Source organism: Thermobia domestica, chromosome 12 (assembly GCF_964235325.1).
Source record: "Thermobia domestica chromosome 12, izTheDome1.hap1.1, whole genome shotgun sequence".
In the NCBI taxonomy this organism is placed as follows: Eukaryota; Metazoa; Arthropoda; class Insecta; order Zygentoma; family Lepismatidae; genus Thermobia; species Thermobia domestica.
The window spans coordinates 150,333,536-150,349,463 of record NC_137465.1 but is presented as its reverse complement, the minus strand read 5'-3'; the positions used below and the strand labels follow the sequence as shown (position 1 = coordinate 150,349,463).

General features: G+C 34.4%; 1 protein-coding gene across 3 annotated transcripts in view; it reads right to left on the bottom strand.

Annotated features, from left to right (window-relative positions):
• Positions 1-14,815, bottom strand: part of LOC145666738 (heparanase-like) — a 64,469-nt gene extending 49,654 nt beyond the window's left edge. The window contains exons 1-5 of one of the 3 annotated variants that reach the window (XM_081734275.1): positions 13,836-14,815; positions 12,282-12,391; positions 7,927-8,149; positions 6,555-6,784; positions 3,057-3,227 (exon numbers count right to left, since the gene is read on the bottom strand). In XM_081734275.1, the coding sequence (XP_081590401.1) occupies positions 3,057-3,227; positions 6,555-6,784; positions 7,927-8,147 (622 nt within the window). In that variant the 5' untranslated portion in view covers positions 8,148-8,149; positions 12,282-12,391; positions 13,836-14,815. The other 2 variants (XM_081734274.1, XM_081734277.1) reach the window with 2 other exon arrangements.
• Between the last annotated feature and the right edge of the window lie 1,113 nt (positions 14,816-15,928).

Here is a 15,928-nt window from a genome sequence, read left to right as displayed (position 1 = left end):
GAATACCTAGTTCTTCTGATATTAATTCGATTTCTCGTGTTCTACGGGGACATTGTTTACATTACAAACATTACAAAGTTACGTTTTAAAACATTACAAAGTTTTGTAAATGAACCATATCTGAAACCATATTAACAACGTTGTCAACAACCAGTTCCATCTTCTGACTCATGTAGTAAAACACGAGTAAATTGGTGTCTAATTCTCGCTGCAGTAAAGAGACAGCATCATTTATTTTGCCTTGCATGTTACTGGCGCTCACAGACAAGCTGCCATAAGCCTTTCCCGTAATATCGTTTTGGAAAGATTCATACGTTCATATAGTCACGGAATCACAAACCTCTCTGCATGTTATTGCCTGTAAACTCAAATAATCCTAAAACTATATTGATACATACGTGGTTAACTACAGTACGGATATGTACAATGAGAACAGATTTATGAGACACAGTGGAGGATTCATCCACCATTAGCTCGAAGGGTTCAACGGAACGCGCAAGGTACTCAGTCAGTTTGCCTTCATTTCTGTAGCTAAAAGTCAATAATATTTGCATATGTAACATACGAGTCAAGAACTTATCCGAGCTCCATTAAATTTATATCTTGCAATTTAATAAGATGTGGGAGCACCGTAAACGATAGACGATTTTGGCCAATAACGTAAGCAGTCCTAAATATTGTAGCTGTCTTTTTAAGACGAATTTCATTCATAATTTTACATCTGTCTTCTGCATTTGCCATTGAAACCTATATTTCTTCCCCATCCCTTTGTTCACATATTGACATGTAGACATTTCTTGTGTACAATAGACTTTTCGTGGTCAAAGATTTTATAAAAACGTTTCTTTGATTCTTTTGCAATAATATCGTTGAACTATACACTTTGTACATTTATTCTTCTTTCTGTATGAATACCAAAATGAAATGAAATCTTTAAGTTTTACGTCCCACGTTTATGCCGGTTAGGCTAAAGGAGACGGTAATAATGAGAAATGAATGAAATGGTGGAATGAAGAAAGTGAAAGGAAACAGAAGAACTCCGAGGAAACTCACGCACTATATCAATACTGAGTTTACGAACGGAAGCACATATAGTACACACAATGCGAATGTCATTAGTATTTTGTTTAGCACCTAGCCCCGGTCGTTTAATTTTCCAGCTCGCAAATTGTTTTTGATCACATATAGAAGGAAGCAAGTCACTGGGGCTAGAAATAACGTTACCATTATTAACACTAGGTCCCGAATCATTTTCATCTTTCTGATGAGATGTCTCTAATGTGATTTCGGACGTTGCACTATCTTCAAAGCCTCTTACTTTGTGTGCTGGAATTACTTGCCTCATCGTCAGGAGTTTTTTTTTTTTTTTTTTTTTTTTTTTTTTTTTTTTTTTTTTTTTTTTTAATAGTTTAATATCCATTTCCTTTTAAGGTGCTTGCCAACGAAGAAGATACCAATTCACAACTGCTATGACTGCTCACTGATTACTGGAAACGTTTTTTTATTACTGTGCTACTCAGATTAAGAATGATAAGTAGTGATGCCAGTTGAAAGATTTTTTTTTTCCTTCAGGAAGCAATTCTATAAACAAGACCAACACAGCTCGCGTCAATAAACATACTGAAAAAATAAAGAACTGCAACTAAAACATGAATTTGAATTATTGTACTTTTAAAACAGATTGTATAGTCTAAGAAAGGGGGAAAATATCTTCCCAGGTTGGGAAGACTGAATTAAATCTAGAGACAGGGAAGTCAAAACTTAGAAGGGGGAAATTCCCAGGCTTCCCTGGCTACAAATAAATCCCTGAGTTACATTGCTACATGTTGTAAGAATTAGCCTGAGACGAATGAAGGGATGAAGCAGCGACAAGCTGGCAGTGTATATAACCGTCAAAATTCATATTTCTACAGCTACAATAAATGTTAACTCCTGGAGGCGCGGTGGCTCAGTATTAGAGCGTTCACCTCTGGTGCGTGGGGTCCCTGGTTCGATTACAACTCACGCCAAGTGAACTTTGTGGTAGACAAACACCGCATGCACGGGTTTTCTCGGGGTTCTCCCGTTTCCATCCACTTTCTTCATTCTACCACTTCATTCATTTCTCATCATCACCGTCTTCTTTAGCCTAGCAGGTATAATCGTTGGACGTAAAACTGAGAGATTTCATTTCATTTCATAAATGTTAACTCCATCCCATTTATGCTAAACACCAATGTGAACTTAATGAGCAAGTTACACTGAATGAGAAATTAATAATAACCAAGTTATGATATTCTCCGTAAGTTTAGGAGTAGTATTAATAGTTGTAAAGAATCTATATTCCAATAATAAAATTTAGATGGTTTGGGTTTGAAGTTGCTTCAGCAAGTCATTTGAAACACGAACATCACACCAAATAAGTAACATTATATTTCGTTTGAGTATCTTAATTCTATATTTTGTTTAAAGCTAAAAATATTGTTTCCTAAATCTGTGCAATATATATATATATATATATGCATTTTCCAAGATTCTTCAAGAATTTATACTTTCTGGAGATAAATTTAGATTATTATTGTTTATCCTATCAACTCTCGACAATTTTTCTAAGAAATGTGTTTGATGTTCAGCTATTTCCTTCTTTTGACGAAAACTGCCATAAATACCAATTTACGCAACAGAACACTTACAATTTCGATAGTGTGCCAAATTGGTCGGTCTAAAAGTTTCTTATTACAATATCTACCAAATAAAACAAACAAATAAAATAAAATGAAATAAATGCTTTTAGAGTCAAAGATATTATATGTTACAGATATATTATCACAATGAAGGACATGACATACAAGAACGTCACAAATGAAATGAAAGATTAACTAGAAGATAAAATAACAAACTATGGAAATAACGAAATAAAATGAAACGGAAACAAACTGATAAGGAGCGCAACTGTAATGACGGGCCACTTCAAAGTTCAGCACAATAAAGCACAAAAGCTGTCATTTCCGTTACAATGTGAAAGCAAGACCTAAACACTCTGCAAGTTACAATATGTAAAAAGGAAAGACACTCACCGTTCCCTAACTCCCACATCAAATTATATTTTCTTCTTTCTGAAAATTGAATCAGTTTTTGCGCATTCGTGACACTCCATCCAATTTTGTCTCTCAAGAGAACATTTAAATCAAAAAGTATAATAAATCCAGCATTCTGAGCAAATTCATTCACAGCTATCCATTCTTCAGCTGTAAAAATAGTAAGAAGACAGTCTTTAACAGCATCAAATACTAAGAACACATATCTATTACGTGGAATTGGAAACACGTCAGAGCTCTGGGTTACCTACGATCAGGCGGCAACTGCAGCGCCTGGTTCGTACTATGTGAGGAGTAGTGAAGTGACAGTGTGCAGTGAACTGAACAGACAATGCTGGTATAAAACTGGCTACCTCTCTAATTATCAAAGAAAACAAATTGTTGGTGCTCGGTCATGTAGGGTGAGCCGAAGATGGCAAGTATATTGGGCCTGTTGCAAGCGACAGTGTCTAAGGCAGCGTTTCCCAACCGGTGTGCCGTGAATGGGCCGCTGGTGTGCCGCGAGTAAAACGAAACAAAATTATTGATTCTATAGCAATTAAATTGCAGGACATAGGGAAAAATGTATATTTGTATTTCACATTATTATGAACCTCTAATATGAATCTACAATTTTAAGTTTCATACCGCGTTACTTTTCTGTACATTTTTAATATTAAAAAAGATATTTGTTATCATTGTTATGACGTTATGACCATTATTGCTTCTTTATTATTGCAGACTATTTCGTAACTTCAAATTTTAAAATATTCAATCCTTTCGACAAAACAAACATGCATACGAATTACCTACATTTGTGTTTTAAAAGTAAAAGAGATTTGTTTGTTCGTTCGTTATTTAGTGATCTTCCTTGTTAGTAAAAATTTGGATGCTGTTTTCGAAAAAGAAAACGTATTTTTAAAAACCTAAGTCCAATATTTCATTGCAATTGTTTTCTAATTTTAAATTAGAATGAAAAATAAGCATAATAGTTTACCATGGTGGAAAATCAGTGATTGAGCTTTCTTCTCTGTGAGGAGATCAGTAATCACAGAAAAAGATACCATGGTATTTTATATTTAAATATAATAAAATCTATGTGTGTGCCGCGAGAATTCAAGTTACACCCATAGTGTGCCGCAAGTTGAAAAAGGTTGGGAAACGCTGATCTAAGGTGATAAACGGCTAAAAACTTCACGGCAAAACCACATCGGTCAAGAGGAACAGTGGTAGAAAGAAAACTCTGTGACAGGTCTTGTCGAGCATTAAAGCAGATTGTCTCCCAGAAACGTCGTGTGACTGCAGTGTAAGTGAAAGAGGAGCTCAAGACCAACTCCCACACCCTGTGTCGACAATCGCAGTTCGCCACGAGTAACATGACACAGACATATGGAGTCGAGCAGCACGGGCGAAACTGCAGATAAGGGACCCTCGTGCTTTAGCACCATGCCAATGGTCCGTAAACAAGCAACATGTGATAGGTCAGGTGAGTCATCATTCATCTTATTTCAAACTACGGTCTAATTATGTGTGACGGACGCCCGAAGAATCGTATTGTGCTCATCCCCGCGAAACGTGGCGGCGGGTCTGTGACGCGGTGGCCACAATATTCTGGCTTTCAGTGAGTCCTCCGATGACGCTAACTTGATGCATCACTGATCTGTCGCCCTTTTAGGGAACCATTTGCATCCTATGGTCCAAATGTTGTTTCCGAGCAATGACGCCATATTCCAGGACGATAACGCCTCTACTTACACAGCTGTTGTAGTGTGATTTGAGAAACATAGGGTTGAACCTTTCCCGTCCAATTCAATTCCCGGATCTGAACATAATTGAACTTCTGTGGTCCGTTTTGCAGACAAGAGTCCGGCGCAGAATTCTGCCTCCAACTGAGTGCCGCACTGCATACAGAATGGTGTCTACCACATCTTCCACTTTCTACCATTCACAGCCTCTATGACTCCATTCTACGTCGCATCAGAGGTGTTTTAAGGGCGAAAGTTGCTCCAACGCCATGTTAATCCGGTAAGTTGCACTCTTTTGGTGTTACCATTAAATTGATAAGTATATGTCGTTGTATTTTGTTGATTCCAAAGTAAATAACAATTTGTCGATCTACTGTTATTACTATTATTATATTAAGTATATTTCGTCTTCCTGTATTATTTACGAGTCTTTTATTACAATTCGACACAAATAAACATTGTTAAAAGCTAGAGAGGGCACTAATTATGTATGACTAAAAAACAAAAACAGTAATCATTCACGCACAGAAAGTCTTTAAGTGTTCTTATTTGTTTTGAAAATTCTTCACACCTTCCTATACACCTCCTAATTGTTTCTACCTCCATCGCAACATGTAACAATTTGGGAAAAAAAGACTATGAAGAGGAAAACAATAGATAAGACACTGTATAAGTTGAGTATTTAAAAAAAAAGAAAGGTTGTAAGTTATGAATAATCCAAAACTTTTAACATGATACAATCAATGATTTTCTTAAAATATCAACCTTATACCTTCTTTGCCTATGATCCCAAACGAGCAAAATTTTCTATCAATTTCGATATAAAACGGAGAGTATTTGTAAGAGGATTCGGGTGAGCCACAGGAGAAGCTGTCTTTCATGTTTAATGAGAAAGTAGCATAGTTAACATGAGAAAATATACCAACAAAATAGAAGAGTACGATTAATTACCTTATATACTGCTGGTTCAATATGCTATTATGGTAATGGTTCGATTTGAATAAACGAAATGTTAAAAATACATTTGAAATTTTATCATATATTTAATTAACAAATCATATATTTAATTAAATATCTATAGAAGTTGCTAAAATAGTAATAAATGAGTATTTTAACAATACATGATTTATGACAAAGTTCTTCAAAGTTTCATAAGGGTATTATGCAATATGTTGTTCACTAATTTCACTATAATTCACTGTAATTTCTATAAAACAAATACTCAAGTGCAAGTACAATATTTTATGATCCTTTTCCAATGCCATGTAAAAATAAAAATAAAACTTAAAGCAAGAATGAATTTTATTGATTAACATTTTTTTAAAAACTTTAATACATAAAATAAAGAATATTCTTTCTAAGACATTTAAGCCAAAAGAACATGTTACATGACTTTTAGGTAATAATTTTAGCATCCTATTATGAACTATTTTCAACTTCAAATATATGGATACTTAAGCTTCACAACAACACTTAAAATAAAATTAAAAATATTTCTGTTTAATTAAGTGCAAATATTCTGACCCTGTTAAGCATGCGTTTTCTAGTATGTTTGCAACTCTACTATAGCACAATCCCGTCCATACTGGGATTAGAAAAACACTTTAGCGGATGTAGATTAGTACTTTCGTTAACATTACACTAAATTTCATGGAAAATCAAGATTGGGTTTGGAAGATGTTTATTTTATTTAGAATGAATAAAAATATATTGTAACAAATAAAAAAGAAATACTTCTAGGAAAGTAACTTACTCGTCATTGTGAAATTATGCAAAGTCTTCAAATCAAATCCTGGAAATCCACAAGAGTTCACTCTATAAGACTTCCCCTCATACGAGCAGTCTCCGCCATCTAACGGAAAGGATTCCCAGATGACTGGTGCGGATGGATTTTGAGCAAATACCAATCTATCAGCTGCGGTTCCACCGACTCTTAAAATCGCTGGCGACAAAGCTGACGCCATATTTAGAAGAAAAGGCGAGCTAGAAAACCAAAAGTTCAATTTAATCTCAGCCACTACTATTCGGCTTAATACTTAAATCGGTATAATTGAATTTCTACTTATTTTAAGCCATAAGCGCCTAAGTCGGGAAATAGGGGCATACTTACCTTTCCTCCTATTTCCAAATTAAATATGTACGGTAGGTGCTCACGAGGAACAAATTTCACGTTAAGATGTAGGTCTACGTCTCACATAGCGTTAGTACTGAAAGGAATTCTTGAAAGTTGCAATACCACAAAAGAATGCGTCCAAACTCACAGTTCACTATGATGTATGAACGATTACAATTTCACCGGAGTGGCGCAAGCATGGGCCCAGAAATATCCTTTGTTTCATGCCCGGAACAATACCTTCCACTCGTGGACAAGTGAAGAAAATAACATGTGAGTAAGCATTACCCTGTCTCGTCGACGTTAATGGGCACAATACAAATCGACGGCTTGGTTCGATGATGGCAAAATCACCCAAAAAACGACAGATTCAGTGCTCATCAGTCCAGCGTTCACAATTTTCTGTGCTATTCCATGTTGTTTTGTGAACACCAGAACTAAAATGTGTTTGAAAACATTATTATTATTATTATTATTATTATTATTATTATTATTATTATTATTATTATTATTATTATTATTATTAACTACCTTACCAATAACAAAAACATAACCATTACTGAATACGTCGACCAAACAATAATTTATTGTTTTACGCATTTAATTAAACAATTTATTTTGTATCTCTCGTTAAAAGTTATGGACTGTATATATTTGTATAGTTGCTGGAATTACTAAGTATTAGAATGAAGAAAATACAAACACTGAAGATCCCGCACACGAGGTTTTTGCAGGAAAGCACAACACAGCACTGACAAAAGATGCGGGAGGCGGCCTAACAGTATTTTTCAAAAGAAAGACAAGAGACCGCCAGAGTAAAAGGCTACAAATAGAAACAATATTGACGTGCAGAGACATCTCTACAGCAAAACTGACACTACATAAAACATATATTGTTCAAAGTCCTGGAATACTGGCTGTAGGCTCAAACACGCAAAATATACGCCTACTTTTTTATTCTTATTTCTATTAAACAAATAGAGGGCAAAATGGCCCGAACAATTACACATACCTGAAATTCAGGTTTCTCCATTTTCTTTGAATCAGTGAGGAATCAAGTGCAATGCTTAAAAACTTTTCATCCACCACATAAAGTATTCGGCTAGCATCTATTATAAGAGTTTCATTAAAGCCTCCAGTCATCACACAATTTCGAGTAAATATATCAAAAAGACTGAAGCCAATAGTGAGTACAAGGATGCACGCTACACAGATGCTCTTATATGGCACCATTTCTGAAAATAATATAATTAAAATGTAAACATAAGTTTAATAATCCTAACAGACTGATGATAATTATTGTACATGTAAACACGTAATACATTCCATTTCCTTTTCAATCAACACATACTATAATTAAGACAGTGGCGGCTAATGTTAGTGTTGCAGCGTTGCGCAACGACCAAAGTATTTCAAGAAAAAATATTATTATCAATAGTAGTAAAGAACAGAAAAAAAATACTTTTTAATACTCGCATATATACACTTTAAATAACATATTTTTTTACTTCTGTAACTGTCCGTTCCGTTAATCCGTTTTAAAAAGCGAAAAATAATCCGTCACAGAGTCTCTAATTTATATTGCGTTGCAGTGAGCATACAACGACCAGATTCCTTCAGCGCGGCAATTGGAGCGAATGTTAAGTCTCCTTTCCCCTATCTCAGAAGTTAAAGGGACTGGTCGTTGCAGTGCTTCTGCAACACAGCACGGTTTCCAGTGAACGAGAAGGTTTTTCGTGCTAAATAAGATTTCTGAATTTTATTTTACTAGCAATTAACAAATGGAATTTATTTTATGCATTCATATTTTTAAATTCCAGGACCATATTTAAGCAAATCAATATAATGACAATTAAAAAAAGTGATTGCAGAATTACAAAATAAAAAAGAAAATATCTAGTAGAGCAGAAAACAAATGAAAGTGGACCCGCATTTACAAGTTAATTCTTATCTTATATAGATAATGAAGGCTTCTTCTACACTGGTTTATGAACCAAATATGTACAATCTCCCAGCCCTCCTTGTGGATAGTATTTTAGTATATACATATTTCTTTTATAAAATAAGTGTATTTTATACTATTGATAATTTCCACATAAAACTGTATGATGGGGAATGAAAAATGGAATTTGGGACTGGTTAGCAATGCTCAGGGGCGTAGCCACGAGGGGGTCTACCGGGTCCGGACCTCCTAAAAAATTCGAAACTTGACTAACATTTGTAGACTTTCCTAACGAACTACACTTGTTTAACAGAGAAACGATTGATGTAGGCTAAATATTTTATTTTACGCCTCATCATGTACTCTCTCTTTTCTTAAAACTATCGTTCTATCATTTTTTTGATAAGAATATAGGTGACAGTAATTAAGAATTACTTATCGTCTTTTCGGATGCAGAATAAGAAAGGTATATATTGCATAGACGTATCGAATCCCTCCCAACACACATTTCTGGGTGTAGAACTGGCAGTGCTGTTTGTTTTGATGTTCTTCGACTTTTACCTTCTGTTAGGTATACATGCTGATCCTACATCTGGCGGGTTTCGAGGTTTCCTTTCGAGAACATATGACATTGATAAGCATTGTTTCGCCTCATGTGGAAGTATATTGTGTTCATCGTGCATTGCATAACAATCAAGACGGATGACTTGGAATGTAGGTTTTTTTTTTTTTGTTTTTTTTTGTTTTTTTTTTTTTGTTTTTTTTTTTAACGCACATGAGTGTGTGTTGATGTATGAATATGTGACATTCGAATTCATATACCAGTACCTCTTTCGTATCAACTGTTTTGGTTTTTAATTATTAGATTTAATTTTATTGTGTGTGCTTTAATTCTGTAAATAACTTACAAAAAACATTGACCAGCTTTCAACTGAGGAAAAACTTGCAATTAAGGCTTAGACAAAACAAGCAAAGGACAATTCAGGAGAGTGTTCGAAAAAAAAAAAAAATCCAGTTTAAATTTACAGGATGTTTTATGGCCGTAATGTTGTTTGCACTAGATACATTTCCTCAATTTATTTTAAATTTTCCTGGATAAACTGTGTTCAATGGACATTTTTTATAACACTAATCTCTGTTACGAACTCTCTTCAGTCAACGCTGAAGATGAATTCGGATCACTGTCAGGGACTGAGTTTGCTAGAATGAATCGTTCGCAATAATTAAAAAAAAATATTGTGAGAATCTACAAAGCTTCTGAAATTAATACTAACTGTACCTATGACGTCAGCAAAAGACAAAAAGCATTTTTCTACATGAAAAAGAATTGAAACTTTCAAGGAATTGAATGTTCCAAGAAAGGTTATCACCATTAGGTATACTTTCCATCGAAAAAAAATAAGAATACCAGAGTTCAACCAGCAGGTATTAGACAGATTTGCTCCAATCAAAGAGAGGAGAATGAACTTACTAATTAATTAAGGTGATTAATTGGATAAGATGTTCTGCATTTTTTTTACTTTTAAAAAACAGAATTTTATTTAATTTCACATGTCACATAGCATTTGCATCTAAAGCTATGCTGATTAGTCAATGAGTCCACTTTATATCTTATGTCTCTTATCGTTCGTGCTGCAACACCCGAAACCACAATCCACCGGCCGCCACTGAATTAAGACCAGAGTTGCCTGGTTTAAACCACCTGGTTTTTTGAAGAAAAAAACTCGTTTAAACAAACAAACAAAAACAAATTGAAAAATGCTTTAAATCATGTGAACTGCATGGTGATGTTTCCACATATCAAACCATCTGCATTAGTTTTATCTCCTTTTTACCTTTTAATCAAGGCGTCCCATTTTCAATTCTCGGTAGAACCACAAAACATCTTTCAAGTATACACCAAGTAGCGATTCAGATGTCACTTTAACCCGAGAAAGTCCATGCTAATTTTACCCTTAAAAGGCCCAGGGGGTGCCTCTGAGGCTCCCTGATGCATATACAAGCTACCTGAACTCACCGCGACCATTTGTATTTTCCGTCATTAATAGGAAAGGCTAGTCACTACTTTGATATGAAATCATTTGTCAATGGTAATAAACAATGAACAGTATCAAATAATTAGAAAAGTACATACTTCAATAGGAGCCTCAGAGGTACCCCTTGAGCCTTTACGTTAGTATGAAAAATAGCGCTTTTTTTCTTAGGTAAAGTAAAATAAAATGTTTAGGAAACGCAATCAGAGGGTGTATTTCAGAGAGATAGAAGAATTCTAGAGCGCAGGATACGGGACGAAATATCTATTAAGAATAATGGCATTAAAAATTGACCAAGGTGCCTCCGAGGCACCCCTTGGGCCTTTACGTCAATATAAAAAAATAACCTTATTTTTTTTTCTGAAGTAAAATAAGAAAACATATGAACAACTCAATCAGGGGGCATATTCCAAAGAGATACGAGAATTCTAGAGCGGAAGACACGCAACGAAACATCTATTAAGAATAATTGCATTAAAAGTGGATCAGGGTGCCTCTGAGGCATCCCCTGGGCTTTCTCGGGCTAAGCGAAAGTCATCTTCTTGATAACCTCGGTACTACGGATGTTAAGCCCAAGCATACGAAACGAACCTAATTGTGTATTTCTGCTCGCCTGAATGCCTGTTGGTTTATAAAGAAGCCAAGATTGTTTAAATATATTAATAGAAATTGATAGTCGTAAAATTTACCGACTGCCTACATAGCTTCCAATATTAGCTTGGATTGGACTTTCAGTTTTAATTTTATTGAATGATATGTACATACATAAAAATTTGTAATTTAACATCTGTTTTAGAGTACTGATTATGATACGTTGACCGTAAAATTTTATACGAAAAGCAATAACGAGATTTTTGCGTTATTGCTTTGCATTTAAAGTAACAACAGGATTTTCCCGGGGGCTAAGGCAAGAGTTTTCCGATTTAAGAAATTTACTGACCGGACCACCAAACTTTATAATGAAACGGGACAGTCCTGATTTCCGAATAAGCGAATATACTATTGGTACTGGAGTGAAGTAGGTGGAACTTCCATTCTGCTGTTCCAAGTCCGAAAGGATGACAATTTATCTCGGATGTAAGCCGAGAAGCGTTTTGGATTCCGCTTTAAGTTTATGTGACACCTTCCAGCCTAAACCCGTTGTTGCATAACACCAAGGTGAAACAAAGTTATTTCTGTCCATATGTAATATAAATACACAGAGCAAATTATTTAAAGCAAAAAACCTGGTTTAAAATTTAAAAAAACGGGTTTTTCGCTTTTTTTAAAAAAATGTTTTTTGCCAACCCTGATTAAGACATCCTAAATACACAACCACTATTACTCTTATTACTTAATTAAATATCTACAGAAGTTGCTAAAAATAATAATAAATGACTATTTTAACAATACCTGACTTATAACGAAGTTCTTAAGTAGATTAAGACTAGTTGTCTAGATTAATACTAGTTAATTTTCATCCTTTTTTTAAAGAATACATTTTGCATTCTGTTACCGTGCATCTGAAATGGACACGTCATTTATGGATAAAAGTAAAATAAACAATAGTAAGATAAATTACATAGATTAGACAAATATTGTAGAGCTACGATTACTTAAACGTACTGGGACGTAAGGTGGAGTTTCACACTTTGAATGTAAATGCAATTTCAACTAAAACTGTTTTAAAGTATTTAAAGATTATAATAGGTAGATTTGATTATCGGTTATTTTAATCAAATGTTTCATAAAGGAAAGCAATAGTTTAACATCAACCGAATTATTTGATCGCCCTAACCACAAAATAAAATAAGTAAAATTAATCATTTAGTGAAAAACAAAGTATTTCGATCAGGGTGCCTAAATATGTAGAAATCTCAAGAGATTTCCATTTCAAAGGGAAGGAAAGAATAGGTCACAATTCCGTATTAGCTATTTTGCTACCATTGATGGTTATTTTAACCAGAAAACTTCTGATATTGGTGTATTCAGAAGACTTGTATAATTTCGGAAGTATACTCACAATTTGGTAGGGAAGTTTTTTTTTTTTTTTTTTTTTTTTTTTTTTTTTTATCTATAGGTCATTGCAGACCCTAAAACTTAAAAACTAAAGTTAGGATTTCTAGGAGCAGTTCTAATAGGAAAAAAGGAAGGATAAAGATGCTAAAGTATGGCAAAGCACAAAATGATACAATTTCCCACAACCATTTAAACAATTTTCCTTTTATCTAATTGAAAAACCTTGCTAGAAATTAGATACTTACTCCCTCTCTCTCTCTCTATCTCTATCTATCTATAGATATTTATAGATAGATAGATATAGATATATATGTATAAAATCTGGGGCAATAGTAATACGACGTTGGAAACAGGTTCATAGGGGACTAATCAGGGACCGCCATCTACAGAACATTAGGCCATTAATCAAAGTATGCAAAGCACGGATTCGTCCATTCTAGCCGTCAGTCAGTCTACATATTGAAGCGAAAAGAAATGTGCTAACTTATGTTAATAGTATCCTAGAGTTGTGGAATTTCCTTTTTGTGTGTGTGTGATTTACATAACGTAACGTACGTAATTACCTGACGCAAGTAATGCGTCATGTAATTCTAGAACATGAATAACCAAGTAATCGAAATACATCAGGATGACTGATATTTAGTATCTCCCTCAATGCTGCAGGTATAAGACCTCCGTGCTGTCTCCAGTGTTAATTACTTCACAAAATATACTTGAGCGAGTGAACGGCCTTAGAGCCCGTTTTTTTCTATCTTTATCACAATTTAGACAAAAACAAGGTACTCGATTCTGGAGCCATCAAACAATCTGGGGTAGAAACTAAATGCCATCCCATAAGGATATTACCTGTAACATCCTTTATAACATACAAATACATAATCCAACACATAAGGTAAGGGTTTTCATGCCATATACTATTTTGTGCTATCCTCGCTTGTGTATACATACCACCTTGATGCTGCTGTTCTCTTTGGGTTTACTCCACTGACTCGGTTACATACCATTCGTGCTTTTTAGTGGAACCTAGCACAAGTTGGTCAGTGTTTTGGGGTACAGTTTTACTATACGTATCCACAGATTGTAAAATATACAGAAAAAGATGTAGAAGTAGTTTTGGCGCACCACATTTTGGAATATTTAAAGGTAAAATTCAATACCTTGCATCAAAAGACATGTCTATATGGAACAAATTTCTGCAAGCGACAAAATGAAATACAAAAAAATACACGTATATTTTAGGTTTACAAGAGCAGGGTTACTAGTGTAAAATCATTACAAGCATTTTACGACGGATAAAATAATTGAGTGCAACTGAAAGATGGCTCTATTAGATATTTTCCAACGGCACCATATTTCTGCATAATATACAGAACTTGCATTTTATAAGTGCAGCGTTAGTAGTATGAAACTAGGACAAGTACTACTGAAACTCGTATCATTGCCAAAAATCCACTTTTCACTATCCTCGCTTGTACACACCCACCATCGCTGACGCGCCTGCTCCCTTTGGATGACACTTCTGGGCCCAAAAGCTAAGCTCTGCGCGGGTGCGGTTAGATAGCATTCATGCTTTTTTTAGGGCACGTAGCACAGGTTGGTTAGTTTATCGTTCGTAGTTTTTATGCTACAATCCAGAAGCCGCATTTATACGCGAATCGTCAAAGAATTGTAATGTTTCAACAAATACATCTTGTGGTCCCCTCAAATTTTATCTATGCCAAGTTAGATACTTGCATGTCGCCCAGTGGAAAACCTTTTACGGGACAATAAGGATATAGTGAAAGAATTATTTGCAACAATTCTTTCTAGTGGTGCACCAAAAGTAAACCTGTATAGAAAAATTTGGACAAGTCTTTAATTTGCCCAGTTTGTGTCGAGAACAGAACCCAGTGTTGCCAGGTCCCCAGCTCCCAAAGTCGCTACTGTGCCGTCAAAATTCCGCCACGTTCCGCTTTGAAATTTCGCCTCTTTCCGCTACATTATAAAATTAAACTTAAATGGTAAATAAAAAAACGCTAAGAAAACTGCAAAATATTTCACAAATTAATAATAGGCTTAAATTCTAAATGGAAAGCCCTGATTTAGCACTTCACTAAATTTTATGAATTAAAAAAAAAAATTCAATCCTATTTGAATTAACATTATTGAAAAAAAAAGTCACGGTCAATGCTTATCATTCTTTTATTATAATGTACTTTACGAACACATTAACATTGTGTAACATCAGTACTAATTCTAAATATTTTTCTTTTAAAAATAGAAGAAAGAAAAGGGATATATATGATTTATTCGTTACTACAATAACTACGTACAACAATTTCTACATTATAGTGCAAGAATAATTACAAGATGTCACTTGACAATAAATTAAACAAAGATTAGCGTGGAAATAATGTTGATACATGTATCAAATATAAAATTTATAATATGCATCGTTACTATCACTTTCAAGAAAAAAAGTTTTTTTCGTTTAATGCTATTTTTTTATTTCTCCCCCTAAGAAACTATTATAAAATACTATTTAAGTTCATAAAAAGTTCTATGCTTTTGTCTCAACAGTACTTCTACCTTACAACAAGTGAACCCAACTCCCTAAAACAATACTCTGATTAACACCTTGAAGCGTAATGAAAAAAAAAGTCAAAAGAGATTGTGATTCCGATTAAGAGTTAGAAACATTGATGAACAGTGCTGCTATAGTTTATAGTGCTGCCACCTACGAACTTACGTTTGATAAATTGACCTATCGAACCTTGCAGTTATACAAGGTAATTTGTAGAGTCAACATGTTATAATTTTGATAGTGAAATTGTTTCGAAATTGTGTCGTGAAGATGAGAAGTTGAATAGAGAAAGTGTATTGTGGTTTGTATAAGGAACCGGGAGCATTGTGAGTGCGTGATTAATATTCACTAATTTCTAAATTTACAACCCTTTTTTATTGTATACCCACCCAACACAAGTACATACTGATCATGTGTAAAGAATGTTCCTCGAGGTACATTGGAATGTACATGATAGGTACGTGAATAGAGCAATCAT